The sequence below is a fragment of the Heteronotia binoei genome, chromosome 10 (assembly GCF_032191835.1).
Source record: "Heteronotia binoei isolate CCM8104 ecotype False Entrance Well chromosome 10, APGP_CSIRO_Hbin_v1, whole genome shotgun sequence".
NCBI classification, from domain to species: domain Eukaryota; kingdom Metazoa; phylum Chordata; class Lepidosauria; order Squamata; family Gekkonidae; genus Heteronotia; species Heteronotia binoei.
The window spans coordinates 82,448,174-82,463,695 of record NC_083232.1 but is presented as its reverse complement, the minus strand read 5'-3'; the positions used below and the strand labels follow the sequence as shown (position 1 = coordinate 82,463,695).

The 15,522-nt window shown below is 43.2% G+C and overlaps 1 protein-coding gene across 1 annotated transcript in view; it reads right to left on the bottom strand.

The window, feature by feature from the left end:
• The window catches only part of SUGCT (succinyl-CoA:glutarate-CoA transferase), a 438,101-nt gene that overhangs the window by 410,262 nt on the left and 12,317 nt on the right, over positions 1 to 15,522 (bottom strand). The window contains exons 4-6 of the mRNA XM_060247665.1: positions 11,966 to 12,051; positions 11,684 to 11,734; positions 6,480 to 6,600 (exon numbers count right to left, since the gene is read on the bottom strand). Of these exons, the coding sequence (XP_060103648.1) occupies positions 6,480 to 6,600; positions 11,684 to 11,734; positions 11,966 to 12,051 (258 nt within the window). The remainder of the gene's footprint in view (positions 1 to 6,479; positions 6,601 to 11,683; positions 11,735 to 11,965; positions 12,052 to 15,522) is intronic.

Sequence of the window (15,522 nt, the reverse complement as noted above, 5' to 3'; positions counted from 1 at the left end):
CCTCGCATCAAAGCACTTCACATACGAGAGACGAGTATGTGCAATATTTTCCAGGTCCACAGAAAGACTAACAGACTTCAAACAACTGCAATAAGAATAGCAACTAAAAGACAATGTACAGCAGTCTCGAAGCCTTGCTCTAGAACAGGGCTCCCCAACCTTCTTGAGTCTATAATTCTGACACAGGAAGGTGGCACACGCACAAAATGGCTGTCACAGGGGGCGGAGCCACCTATGGCTTCGGTTAACATATTTTTTTTTAACAAGTGAAGATTCTTGTGCTGTGCTGGAAGCCGCTGCCAAAGCAATGTTTCTAAAATTCTGCACAGCTTATCAGATCTCCAATGCCCAGTCAGAAGCTCTGCTAGACCAAAGTTGCACCTGGCTCTGTCATAAACATTTGGTGAGAGCCTGGAAAGGCACTGGCAGCTGCCATGGCACCCATGAGCATGACACTGGGGACTCTACTCTAGAACTACAGTTGTGCGATCTTAGTGCTAGCCCTCAAAACTTCCAGTTCCCCAACACCATCAGCTATCAGTGAACATCTCTAAATTATAAATGCTATCACTACAGTATGATGAAGAAGAAGAAGAAGATGATGATGATGATGATGATGATGATGATGATATTGGATTTATATCCTGCCCTCCATTCCGAAGAGTCTCAGAGCGGCTCACAATCTCCTTTACCTTCCTCCCCCACAACAGTCACCCTGTGAGGTGGGTGGGGCTGGAGAGGGCTCTCACAGCAGCTGTCCTTTCAAGGACAATCTCTGCCAGAGCTATGGCTGACCCAAGGCCATGCTAGCAGGTGCAAGTGGAGGAGTGGGGAATCAAACCCGGTTCTCCCAGATAAGAGTCCGCACACTTCACCACTACACCAAACCGGCTCTCCTCTATCATCGGGTGGGGTACAATGTACATTGAGAGAATAACTTCTTGTCCAAATATGTCTAGTGAGCTTTTGACAGAGATGAGATTAAATCTAGAGAATTCCTGGCTCACAGAATTCAGTTCCTAGCCCTGAAACATAAATTACTACGCACTTTCATACAAGCAGAAGAATACACTTTTAATCTACCCTCAATGCTCTCTCTCTCGGCTTGACTTCACGAATGAAGATTTAAGAAAGGTGCAGTAGTCCACGTCTGCTGCAGGCTCGCTAGTGGCTGACAAGACCAATGCGGGACAGGCAGGTCTGGCCACAGTGGCTTCAGGGAAAAGTCTGATTTGGGGTTGATGCTGTAGCAGTACGATTCTTCCTCAATCTCCTTTTGTCCTCAATACCAGCTATGTGTGCGTTCTCAAAGGAAGAGACAGCCTGGTGTGCCTGGAAGATAGTGTTAGTAATGGTGAGCTGATGCTCCGTGCAGAATTCTAGCAGGAGGCGCCCGTTATCATTGCAGTTGCCAATGCCGTGTTTGCCAAGTACTCCTTTCCAGGCTTCCGAGTCTTTACCTACTCTGGCATTGAAGTCGCCAAGGATGATCACCTTGTCCTCTGTAGGGGTCTTCCGTACGAGGTTACATAGATTGTTCTTTTCTGCAGGATCTGCTTGAAGGGTTGGGGCATACACACTAAAGATGGTTGCATGCTGCTTGTTTTGAAGTGGGAGGCGCATAGACATGATGCGATCCGAGTGACCTGTTGGCAGGTTTTCGAGTTTAGAGGCAATGGAGTTCCTGATCATGAAGCCAACGTCAGAAAGGCGGCTCTCAGCCTTTGACTTACCCGACCAGTAGAGGGTATAGCCAGCACCGTATTCTTGAAGACTACCTTCCTCAGGGAAACGGACCTCACTGAGAGCTGCTATGTCGATATTCAACCTGAGAAGTTCATGGGCAACTAGAGCAGAGCGTCGTTCAGGGCGACCACTGTCTACTGTGTCAAGCATGGTTCTGATGTTCCAACACGCAATGCACTTCAATACCCTCAATGCACTTTAGTGATAATCTGCAAGTGGAATTTCCCGTCATAAAATCCAATTGCGTTGAAAGTGCATTATTCAGTATGTGTGAAAATGGCCTTAGTTCTGGAGTAACATTTACCTCCAGTTCAGCTTGTGATCCACTATGAATCTTTATTGTCTGTCCCAAAGACTAACCAGTTGATTCCTCCAACCATGTGTTTATATATTTTATGTGTTTATATTATGTTTTATCTAATTATGTTTTATCTTAGAAAGAGGCATAGAAATGCTTTAAATAGATAAATCTACCAAATTCTACCTGTTTTAGCTAGGAACATCATTATTTGAAGCTGTCCCTCTAAACTTTATAGTATGGTATACAGATCTACTTTCTTTGCTTAACCTCTAATTAAACCAAACCTTACCAATTCATTCCTTGGTGACCATCTCTGGGTCACTGTATCTGGACAAACACAGTAAACTTAAAACCAACATTGATCCCTGGGCTGTCAGAAGATATTAAGCTAACCCTGCTTCTAAGATTACTCCCTCTGCACTAATGGAGCCAACCGGTAAGCAAAAATAGGCAGGGAGAGCCCTGAGAACATTCACTACAGCTGGAAGAATGCTGGGAAAGATCGTGGAATTCTAGCATAGAAGCAATCATCAGTGCAAGGGGCTACAGAGATTCAATCAGGCTTATTTAGATAAGACATTTAAGAGTTTACTAATCAAAATCTCTGAAATTCCAGAAGGAGTTCACATCTGGGTTACCAACACAAACTGTTTTTTTCCCACACAGGACTTCTACATTCTGAAATGTCACATCTCCAAGGTTGTCAACCGTCACCACTACTGCAGAGCAAATAAAGTAGAAATTAACCTATTCTAAAACTTCATTAGTCCTGTTCAGTTGTTGTGTTTGATTCTGTGCAAAATACAAATGTGTTACAGGGGATCCTTCCAATAGGCATGGCTGAATCTTCCAAAAGGGTCAACATGCATATATTCCAGCTTTAGAACGTGTATACCAGATGCCAAATTAGGAATCTTGTATGTGAGTATCAAGGCAGAAAATCCACACATTGTCCCTTTCAGAAGAAAAAGTGATGGCACCTATTAGACCGATCAGATGTGCTGAATCCATTCTGAAGTGTCAGGAACGTAACAATTAGGCTATTGTTTCATAGCTAACCAAAGTGTAGGCTTATGCAAACCCAAGCATATTTTGCCTAAAACAAAGGGATTTTGAAATCAGTTTCAGTAGTTTACACTGAAGTGCACCTGTTTACTGTTTTACCCCAATCCTACAAGAAAAAGACAAACACAATTTAGGTTAAATAAATTGCTATGCTTCCACCATTTCATGTAGGGGTGGTGAGGATGTAATGCTCCTAGAGCTCCACAGTTAGGTTGGAAGCAGGCTATGGTTTCTGTGCTCCTTCCTCATATCTCTGCCCTCTCAAGTGTGTCCTTTACACAAATTAAGCAATGTTAAATGTTACGTTGGCACCATCCTTAACATCATGGTGATAGTTAACCAGGTTTTCCTTCAGGAGTTGCAACCAGATTCCTTCCACAACTAACTTTGGTCATGTCTATTCACCATCCCCAGCAAGCTCAATGCTCTCCTTCTTCTAATCTCTTTGGAAAGGCTCACATTTATATCTCCACTCCTACTGTCATCTTTACTCACTGGTCTTGTCATACGACCAGTATAACCCCTCCACAAGTGTTTGCCCAGCTCTTTCTCCTCCCGTAAACAGCCACCGAAAGCTCATCTTGCTTCTCAAACCTTTTGGTAAGTGCCTTCCTTCTTTTTTACTTTCTTTCTATTTCTTTGTTACTACTGAAAGTATGGACATCTGAGCAAAATTTACCTTTATGGCAGATACCTTTATGAATTCAACAGCAACTGTGAGTTGTCAGAAGGGATCCTTCCACCGTCAAGTCCCTTGAGCACATGAGAACACTGAAAACTCCCTTATATACAGAATCAGACCACTACAGACAATTCCTCCGCGTTAGGTTAAGTCAAAAGTATTTTCCTAGCTCATGCGTGAAATACTTACACTGCAACTGCATTAGAAGTCAGAAATATTCCACTAATTGAGTCTTTAAAAGACAGAAAGTCAACAGGGATAACATTGGAATGCAGTGATTTAGCAACAGTGTTCTCTGGAGTCACTGTAATAACTAAGTGAAAGTTGTCAGTAAAAGACGACACAATTGTGGAAACACTGAAAGGAGATTAAATCTCACACAAATCTAGTTTAATACTTTGAGAGCAATTCCCTGGGTACCTTTAAAATTCAAACACATGGTTCCCCCCCTAACACACAAACATTAAAAATAAGTTCTTGTCTCCATATCTTATTTATTTCACAAGTAACTTTTCTACAAACTAGAAGTCAGACTTTTTTTAAAAAGCTGGAAATGGGATTTAACAAAAATGGATTTTACATGCCTAGAAGCTGTGCAAGTTCTTTCGCTATTACATGAGGAATCCTGTCATAGTAACAGAAAGAATTCATTGGGTTGGCGCAGTCTCTACGGGATAACCACACCCTTTGAAGCATCAAAGCAGCAACTGGACTAGACTTTTCGGCACCAGCTCTTCTCCCTACATGCACATGCCAGAGTCACACTGACTACCCAAGATCAGAAACCTCCAGAGTTGAAGCAATGAACAACAGACATGCACCAACAACTGTACACATGAACGGGAAGTCATCCAGCCCAGAGGATGTGTCAAAGAAGATATATGAATGCTAAAACATATTCTTGCTTTTGGACACATGGACAAAATGGCACAGATTTTGTGAAAAAGGGCAAGCAGCTCGGGGCTGGAACAAGAAAGCAGAAAGAAAGGCGCAGGCCAGAGTTTCAGTATGATATAATACATGGGAACCAAAATTAAAGGGGACAGACAAAAGCAATGTGCCTGAATCCTGGCTTTGTTCATCTACTGACTGCTCCAACATCATGATTAAAAAAAAGATAAACAGGAACAATAATGGACCAGTACAAAAAGATCTGGACTGTGCCTCTTCTAACTGGCTTATTATGGAATGGGAAATGGTGGGGGGGACCTTAGTCAAATAGACTTGTATGCAACTGGATTATGTTTACAGAACACTGGCACACAAGGTTCCATGGTTCCATAAAACATTGTCTGTATTGTTTCCTTTGATTTAATATAACAAAAATGAAGATAAACAGGGCGCAGACACATGAAAGCACTAGAGCCTCTGAGGCCAAAAGCACCAGAGAAAGGAAAAGCTGTAAATGCTTCTACAAGTACTTGACATTAGTTACCTGGCACTTCCCATGTATCAGCTGGTATACAGCAGGATATACATAATGTGTCTAAAGACTGCAAGGGACTCAGGCAGGGCAAGTGAATGCCTCTGCATTTGCAGCAGCTACAAAGACAATCATCTCCATGTGGAAGCATCCTTGGAATCTCCTCCTTTTTCACAAAGTCCAGGCAAAAGAATTACATTCATTTCCAAAGCCTATAACTGAAGCCAGAAACTATCCTTGAAGTGTACTCATTCTCTGCTCTGCCATGTATCCTGATTTAAATTCCCTTGTTATGGTCAATCCTACCTTGGATGACAAACTCCAGTGCCTTCTACTCTCCCTCATCTTTGGATGTACGCTTAGATTTTTCTTGCATCTTGCTCTGGCTCTAAATATCTCCTTTTGCGCACACACCCCTGCTCCCATTCAAGTGGTTCCACAGGTCCCTTCTGAACTATTAGCTACTCAGGTGACTGGGACTCTTATCAGAGCAATCTCAGTTCAAGAACTTGCTGATAAGTAGACATAAGCCTCTGTTCTCTGCTCTCCTTCTCTAGCACCCCTGCCTCTCTTTCTTGATGGATGTGTGAAATATTTCCATCTCAGCATCCTAGTATCTTATGTTATTTTTGTATGCTAGAATGTAATTACTATTCCCCTAAATAAGAACTCTGTTTTCACTATATCCAGGTCTTAGGGATCTTTACTACTCTCCTTGGGAACTCACTACTGTGTCAGAAATGATCCCATAGTTATTTGTGTGTCTTTTACCCTCTCAAACCAGGTGCAAAATATTAGTCAGCGGTCCTTTTAGCAAAGGAGAGGTGACAAAAGGAAAATCTCAAGCTTCCTCAAAGTGAGCCTGAACTAGATTTTGTTTCCTGAACATGTGCAGTAACAACATTGGTTCTCAAAATCTCAACATTATCAGGTAAGAAAAGTGTCCCAGTTGATACTTAAGGCTTGCATCAAGGTTCTCATTGCCAAAACAGTATGACAAAAATATGGCCATACTCCATCTTGGACTTTGTGTCAGAACAAAAGCTTCCACATCAAGTGACTGTAAGCATTTCTGAAATTTGTTTTCAGGGGGCAAGTTCTGTTTTTGCAATCCCCATTCGACTAATTTGAATGAGAATGAAAAATCAGAAGGAAGTGACAAAAAAAAAAGAATGGCTTACTTCTTACTGAAAAATACCAGACAGGATGAAGAAAATGTAGTAAATACTTTTATCACTGAGCCATAACGCAAGTCAAAATACCTGTTATTGAACAGTAAACAATATGAGGAGCAATCTTGTTAATATCTTCATATCCTAAGCCCATTTCATCCAGTTTTCCAGGGACGTAGTTTTCCACAAAAACATCACTGACAGCTGCAAGCTAAAATAAAAGATGAAGATGAGTCAGATTCTTAATGAACTTCAAAAGTTCAACAAGTTCCCTACATAACTTAATTTAAAATTTCAGTAAACAAGACCGTTCCGGCATAGTTGCGGTATACAAGTCAAGTACGTCTTGCATAATTAAAATTTACAGTCCTGAACAACTGTGTGTGCATGTGTGCTTTCCTTTACACCCTGGACAATTACACAGCAGACACAGTGTCTGCCTTTCAGGGGGATCCTACAGTAAAAATCTTGAATTTGTCAAATAGATGCTGTTGCAGTGGCTTGACTGTGGCAACTTGCCATGAGGTTGTCTCCGCCTAATAGGGTAAGCGCTTACATTGCAATTGTCAATCACTGTATCTGGAGCAGGTGGAATGAAAATACAACATCTATTAATGTGCCTTCCTGACTAATGAAAAAGCTATGATTGGCAACAGTGGTTTCTTAAATATTATAGCTAGTATTTTCAAATAGGATAATTTCCCCATTGTGTAGACTCTTGGAGCCAGGATGCTCTAAGAGCTAAAGTGATCAACACTTAAACAAGCAACAGGAACGAGTATGAAATCTGACACTTCAGTGGGTTGGATCCATCCAGCTCCCCCCGCCCCATATCCTCCAGTTCCCCTCCTTACTACAGCTTCAGTCACATGGGCTCTTTGTTCAGGCTGGTTTCATGATCTCCAGCTATGTCTTCTAGTAGGTCAAAGGAGACTCTCCTTTCCCTTTTTCACCAACAGAAAAGCTGGTTGGATACATCCCAACAGCAGCCAGTCTAAATCTAAGCAACTTCATTAGCAAACAATCAAGAAAATTGTAATGCTGAGCATCAGTAAGGTTAACAAGTTCCAAACGCTCACAGAAAAGTACAGCTGGATGCAATTCAGATAATGCAATGCAGGCAGTGCTCCTTGCCAGTGGGCAGACGCGGCAGGGAAGACACCATAACTCTAAAGCATGCTGGGACAGATTCATCATGAGCCTCTGACTGCTTGTACTGAAGCCATCTTCCTGGCTGCTTCAGAAAGACTGGACTCCTTTGAAACCAAGGAAGAGGTTGCTGTGAAACAATTCTTTTAATATCATTTTTCCATCTGTTTCAGGTCTGGGATTGAGATGGCTTTTGGGGAGCTTGTGGATGGTCTCCGTTAGGCATGGGCATGAAATGAACTATGAACTGTGATTTGTACATGAATCAGGCCGATTCATGGTTCATTCCCTACTGGTCCAGACCTTGGTGCTTCATTTCATTCGTTTTTGCAGATCAGTTTCCCAGACAGCCTGGTGCTGACTCAATCAATTCCAAGCAATGATGGGGGCAAACTTCTAGGAGCCCTAGAAACACCTACAGCAGCTTGGCTGGCAGCTCCAGGAGCCAATCATAGAGTTGTTGTTGTGAGAGCTGAAGTTGAGCTTTCTGGGGGCACCTACTTTGGGGGGCTATAACTCAGCCATTCCAATTCCAATCTTTGCCAAACTTGGAGAGTGGGTGGAGGAGAGCCTGCTGAAGACTCCCAGTGAGTTTTGCACCACCTGAATCAAATGAACCAATGAAACTGGGTTAGAAATCAAATGAATCATGAAATGAAATGAACCACCATTTCCCCTGGTTCATGCCTAGCCCTAGTCTCCACCACCATATGAAGAAAGATCTGCCAGTGATATTTGGTATGGCAGACTGTGCTATACTGGTGAGGCACCTAGGTGGGTTAGGTGGAGCAGCATTGAGACAGTTATGGCCGTTTCTATCAGATTGCTCACAAATGCTCCTTGTATTGCTTATTGTTCTGCAGTGGGAGATGTTGAATCATCTTGTTGGGAGTCTTACAAGGGTCAGTTATTTACCATGTTGTTTAATATCTATGTAAAGCTCCAGAGAGCCAGTTTGGTGTGGTGGTTAACTGTACAGACTCTTATCTGGGAGAACCGGGTTTGATTCCCTACTCCTCCACTTGCACCTGCTGGAATGGCCTTGGGTCAGCCATAGCTTTTGTAGGAGTTGTCCTTGAAAGGGCAGGTGCTGTAAGAGCTCTCTTAGCTCCAACCTACCTCGCAGGGTATCTCCTGTGGGGGGGCGGGGAGGTAAAGGAGATTGTGACCACTTTGAGACTCTGAATATAGGGCGGGGTATAAATCCAATATCTCATTCTTAAGGAGATCATCTGAAACTGTGAAGTAGGTTGGCATCGGTATAGGCATGGTGCTTGTTATATATTACTCTGAATATGTCACCACCTGTTGTCAGCAGTGAACTCTAATATGGAGAATAAGATATGATTCCCCACTCTTCTACAGGAAACCTGCTGGGTTATGTTGGTCTAGTCACAGTTCTCTTAGAATTGTCTCAGCCCCAGCCTCACAAGGTCCCTGTTGTGGGAAGAGGAAGGAATGTGATTGTAAGCTGCTTTGAGATTTCTTAAGGTAGAGAAAGGTGGGGTATAAAAGCCTACTCTTCTTCTTCGTAGCCTGCTATCTTAATGTGGTGGCCAAGCGGTAGAGGGAGAACAAACTGAAGCTGAATCCAGATAAAATGGAAGTGGCAATGTTGGCTTCAAGCCCTACTGCTTTAAATGATATTGCCAGGGCCAGGTAGGCAGCTGCCTAGGGTGCTACCTGGGTTCAGGGGCAGTCGGTGGGCACCCCCTCCTGCCCCCAGTGCACCTCCCCCCCCACCGCACTCACCCTTGCCACCCGCCTCTCCACCACGCTCCTCCGCCTGGCTGCCTACCTGTGGTCAGGCAGACAGCAGCAGGAAAGGGGCACCAGGGCCAGGCTCTGAGTGCAGCCTTCCCGGGTCTGTTCTTCTGGTGGAAGCACAGATTTGGGAAGCTGAGCAGGGGCAGCATGGCAGCGGGTGTGCTCATAGGTGCTAGATGCCATGCTAGATGCTGCGCCACCTGCTGTTGCCATGCTCGCCCTCACCGCTGCAGGTGCGGAGGCAGGAGGGACCGGAGCCTAGGGCACCAGAAATCCAGGCACTGGCCCTGGGTATCGCATTTCCTATTATGTATGTGGTATTCGTTAAAAGACTCTGTGAGGAGCTTGGCATCCTGCCAAGAAACCGGTATCCAGGACAGTGAAAGAAAGTTTCTTTCCCATTGCACCTATATTGGGAAAATGGCTCCCTATTTTTAGGCATCTGATCTAGTTATGCTTCTTTCATGCTTCAATAACCTTGAGGCTAGATTACTGCAACATATTCTTCATGGTGATACCACTGATCTGGAAATTGCAGCTAGTGCAGAACCGCTATTTGGAGATGCCACTTCTTTCCTGAGCATCCTTCTTTAGCTACCGGTTTCTGGGTCCAATTCAAGGAGCTGGTGCTGACTTTCAAAGACCTTCAATGGTCTGGTGCCCACAACCTTGGAGGGCTACTTTCCCCACCATATTCCTGTGCAGCAGCTTTGCTCTTCCCAGTAGTCTACTGTCCATAACCCCCTTGTCTAAAGAATATTCAGAAACAGTATTCATGTGCCTGAGCCTTTTCAATGGCTACCCTATGCCTCTGGAACAGCCACTCAAAAGAGGTCTAGGGGCCCCCTACTTTCCTTGCTTTCAGGTGCGACTGCAAATAGAACTGTTGCTGAGATCTTATGGGATAGTGTAAGCCTGGGCAGAGAGGGAATACCTGTTAGTGGGGACATAAGGTATTTTTAAAATTAGTTTTTCAGTTTTTTACATTGCTGGTCCTGAGAAGCTCAGATGAGAGGTAAACACATGAATCTTATCAGACTAATAACCAAGAACTGAACTCCTTCTCCTCCTCCTACCTGGCTGCACAGGTCTGACCCTATTGGGATTCTTCCCCAGCTGTGACTCCTTTGGTATCTGAAATAGGAGCACCAGATACAAATGCTCACCTGGATTTTACAAGAATTCTATCCCCCATTACCCTGGGAACACCAATGCTTTCCTTCTCCAAACAGTAATCTATTATTTTAACATTTCAAGGCCATCTTTCCCACTGCTCGAGTACCTTTTCTAGTCAGCATATACATATGTATATTCATGCTAAAGGTCAAATTTTGTTCAAAAGTGACCTGTTTTAGATTATTTAAAATTGGCCAAGGAATCCTACTTTTTGAAAATATCACATATCTGGCTGATTAGTATGAATACACTGGAACCAGTTCCTGTAAACCGGTGTCATCGTATCAGCAATCACAACTCTTATTGCTCTAGCTTGTGGATTGTATTGCTGCCCTCAAGATGAAAGAAGAAGCCAGGTCAACAAATATTCAGAGCGGCAGATGGGAACTTAGAGAAAAACAAGGCGTATGACTGAAGAATAGCTTAGCACCCTCAAGGAAAATGGTACTGCTCTGTATATGTCAAAATGTGTACGTTATACCATTAAACGTCTGGATGGATGAAAAATGGTGCTATCCATTAACGCTTAATAGCTGCATTCCAATGACATAGCCAAACAAATGTTTCTTCAGAATGGGCACAAACATAGGTTGCTTCCACACCTTATATGCACACGTTGTTTCTCCGGTTCCTTCTTCCTAGTGCACATGGAATGCAAATGAAATCTTCATGATTTGCAGAGGCTCACAGCAAACTCCAGTTTGCACCGACATCCAAATGGAGGCGCCTGAGTAAACTGGCATCTGTGTTTCTACTCCCCCACAAACCAGGATTTAAATCAAGTGCAGAACATTAAAAACATTGGTTCCGCTCAGCTGCATGGACAATTCAAATGGAGACTCCAGCTGTTAGTGTCTGCGAATGAAAGTTCTGTTTTCTGCTGTAGAGGTCAGCAACTGCCTGTAGTTAATATCTGAGCTAAGGCTTGGTTCCGAGTTTCATAAACGGGATAGCTGAACACAGCTTAGTGAGTAAAACACACATATCAACAATTCTCAGACAGCCACACTGAGCTTATTAAAGCAAAAGAGTGAACAAAGATTCAAGACAAGGCAATTTTCCCACAACAGATTAACTAGATGGCAGAATGCTGCTGGGGTCTTGAGCAACCATTCCGTAACTGTTGCACAGTTGATATGAAAAGGAACTTAAGTTACAACAGGATAAACACTTGATTTAAAATAAAAAAATCTAAGACATACCTCTCTAATGATCTTTGCTCCTTTAGGATTCTTCATATTAACTGCTATGCTCTAACAATGAAAAAGAAATCATAAAAATTTTGTTACAATAACAAGTCACTCTGACAGCTATCATTACAAAAAGAAATCAATTCCAGCACATGTTTGAGATGCACTGAAGGCTTAATTTCTTTAAGTAATAATGCATATGTAGGTGTGTGTGGGTGTGTATAAAACAAAACAAGGACTGCACAACTAGACTTCTAAAATGCTTCACACCATTATCAGAACACCATTTTTTACCTTTTTATTTCTGTTTACGCTGAGAAAATAAACGCTTTCTGTTCCAATGAAGGGTGGTCCCCAAGATCTTGTATCATCTCCTGCCCCTGGAAATTATAACATCCTGTTAGCATACTTTCAGAAGCATCAGTAGTTTTTATATTGTAAGGTGCCCTGAGCCCACTCATGGAATAGGGTGGGGTATAAATTAATTAAATAAATAAATTCTGCACAGCAGTGCAAACTTGCAAAAACCAGAGACCTTATCTTCAAACGTTTATGGTGCATTCACACTACACTAAACAATGTGTTTTGAGACTGGATTTTTACTGTGTAAGAATAGCAAAAATCCAGTTGCAAAACACATTATTAGTGTAGTATGAATGCACCCTTAAATTATGAAGAAGAAAAAGATGAAGATGGTGATATTGGATTTATATCCCACCCTTCACTCTGAATCTTAGTCTCAGAGTGACTCACAATCTCCTTTACCATCTTCCCCCACAACAGACCCCCTGTGAGATAGGTGGGGCTGAAAGAGCTCTCACAGAAGTTGCCCTTTCAAGGACAGCTCTGCAAGAGCAATGCGAGAGCTATGGTTGATCCAAGGCCATTCCAGCAGCTGCAAGTGAAGGAGTGAGGAATCAAACCTAGTTCTTCCAGATAAGAGTCCACGCACTTAACCACTACACCAAACTGGCTCCAACTGAGGCCAATGGGCTTAGAGAAATGTCACTCATTTTAGAACAGTACTGTTAACCTATCACTGATAGCTCAAAAAACTAACTAGAAACACATTATGAGACAAACAACAAACAGTCTATTCCTCTATTCCTGTACATGAATACAGAAAACTGGGGACGGGGAGCAGGATCTCCCTCTTGCAGTCAAGCTTTCCAGTTATGGGAGCCTGTACCTTTAAAAACTCAAAGGTAACAAGATGAGCAGGAGGCACTGAGGTTGCTTCCCATCAGTGCCTTCACCTACCTCCTCCCCTGCTGGACAAAGGGATCTGGGGAGCAAGAGGACAAGTTACTCAGTGACTACCAGCTCTCTCCCTGCCTTGGAGTTCTTAAAGTACAGGGCAGAATCTTCAAGTTCAGACCTCACAGCCCTATCTCCAGCAAATCTCCTTTTCACTAATCGCTTTGTGTGAAGCTCACAGAGACTTACAACTCCAGAAAATGGAGGGCTGTGCTTCAGAGGGAGGTCTCACGGTTGCTTAAGAAAAAAAGTGGCACTCCCTAATATTAAAATATTTGCCTACAAAGCTGAAAACTGAGCAAGACTTCTCATCCAATTGCCTTTCATACATCCTACATGGCTTTTGTACATCCACATCCCATGATTTTCACCTTCAGGTTGCTAGCAACCTCGAGAAGTGGGGACCCTGACTCACCCATGGGTCCTGTTGCAGGCCCGTGCAAAGGCGAGAGACAGTGGGTTGGTCGGGGCAGACAGGGAGGCCACATATTGGTCACAACTTTAGGATGGTGTCAGCATGGGGCCGGATTCATTTTAGGAAATCAGCTTGTGTGCTGTTTCCCAGCATATGGCAATCCCCTTAAGGGATCTTGGGGTGAGGGCTTCCACGGGGCATGCCCACTTTGGTGGCTAACAAACGGATTGCCCTCATGCTTAGCTGGCAGGGGAGACCATCAAGGGGCGATCCAGCAACCTGCCATCTCATGGCTCTCCCCACCCAAGCTGGCAAACTGTGTGGGTCTGGGCATGTCAACTGCCCAGCTGGTCAGTCGATGGTGGGACTGGTGGACCCAAGTTGTGCCAAGGCTTCTTACAGCCCAGTGTTCCCTCTAAACTGAGTTAACATGAGATAGTTCACAGTCTTTTAGCCTCCGGCTCACACATTTCTGTCTTAGCTCAGGAAGGATGGCCGCAGAGCAAACTAATTTGTGCAGTAGCTCACAACTTTAATGCCAGTAGCTCACCAAGTAGAATTTTTGCTCACAAGTTTAGAGGGAATATTGCCTGTAACCAAGAAAAGTTGTGGCCATTTTATTCCATACTTATTCCAAATGCTGTGCATGATTGTGTTATTGATGGGTTATGGAAAAGGGGGGTCCACTGCTATAATATAGTGGGTTCAACGCAAGGAAGAGGCGAGGTGGTAGTGATCGTAGCTCTTTATTTCAGTACAGCATAATATAGGGCTGCACTCTAAGACTGGAGAACTGGGTCAACGGGGCCAACTTATATACACTTCAAGGTTCCCGAAGTAGCACGCCATTGGATTGTTGAAACTGGCAGGGGGCCCGTGATTGGAGCAGGGCAACAGGTATTTGGATCCTGCTGCCCAATGTTCCTGAGTCCCCAAGCTCAATCCTTACAGCTCCAATGAGCCAGGCAGGAATAATAGACACATAATAGTCTCCACTTTGGTCCACATACACAACTGCCTTCACAGAGCTCTCCACTTCTTTAAGCGCTGGGACTGCAAGCAGCAATTTGCCCCTTTAATAGAGGTTTCATGTGTGAAAATGGGCAGCTGAAGCTTTTCACATCACAGAAGTAAATAATATTACCTGGTAAATAACATCCTATTAAGCCTCTGTTAAAGAGGCAGGACATTTTTCTCCAGGTTGCTGGCAACCAAACAAGTCACCATAGCATTTCTTTAATAAAACCACACCCGTTTTTCAGCAGGCTTTACTCACAACCCTCTGTTTCAGAGTTTCCTTTATCCTACCCTGCCAAATTTGGAGCCTTTCTCTGACCAGAGCCACTTCCATTGAAGGAAGCCTCCTTTGAACAGAAGAAGACTTTGAACTCTGTAGGGCAGCATATAAGAAAGCAGGTTTTTAAACAGCTAAAACTCTTGAAGCTGCTTTTCTATTTTTAAAAAAAATTCTAACGATACATGTTAAGAAAACTTATGACCAGAATAGTGAAGAAACAATTAAGTACAACTACAGCTGCCAGTTCTGAGTTGGGAAATACCTGGAGATTTTGGGGGTAGAGATTGAGGAGGGTGGGATTTGAGGAGGGGAAAGACTTCAATGTCATAGAGTCCGCCTTCCAAATGGGCCATTTTCTCCAGGAGAACTGATATGTCACCTGGAGATCAGCTGTAATCCCAGGAGATCTCCTGCCACCACCTGGAGGTTACTAAAAACAAAAACTCGAAGGCTCTGTGTACAAACACCTCTTCATGATGTCAAACAAATATTCCAATAATGCACAAAAAATTCTTCAATATGAAAATGGGGTTTTACTTCTCACAGAGTGCCCAAGCACACAGGTCTACAAAATTCCAATTTGCACATTTATAATATTCCACCAAAGGAAGTAATATAAATTCCAAATGACATCCAAAAATATTTTATTTTATATTCCACTCAACCTGTATAGCAACAGGCAAAACCAGTTTAATGTCCTGTTTCACACATAAGCTTTTTCCGGCTTCAAAAATCTCAATCAATAAGTACGCTTTCCACTATGCTTCACATTCAATCTCACTAGTTTGTTTAACTATATTTTAATGGTATAGAACAGTGCTCCCTTTAAGCTGTGGAGTCTTGTGAGCAAAAATTCTACTTCATGAGCTACTGGCATTAAAG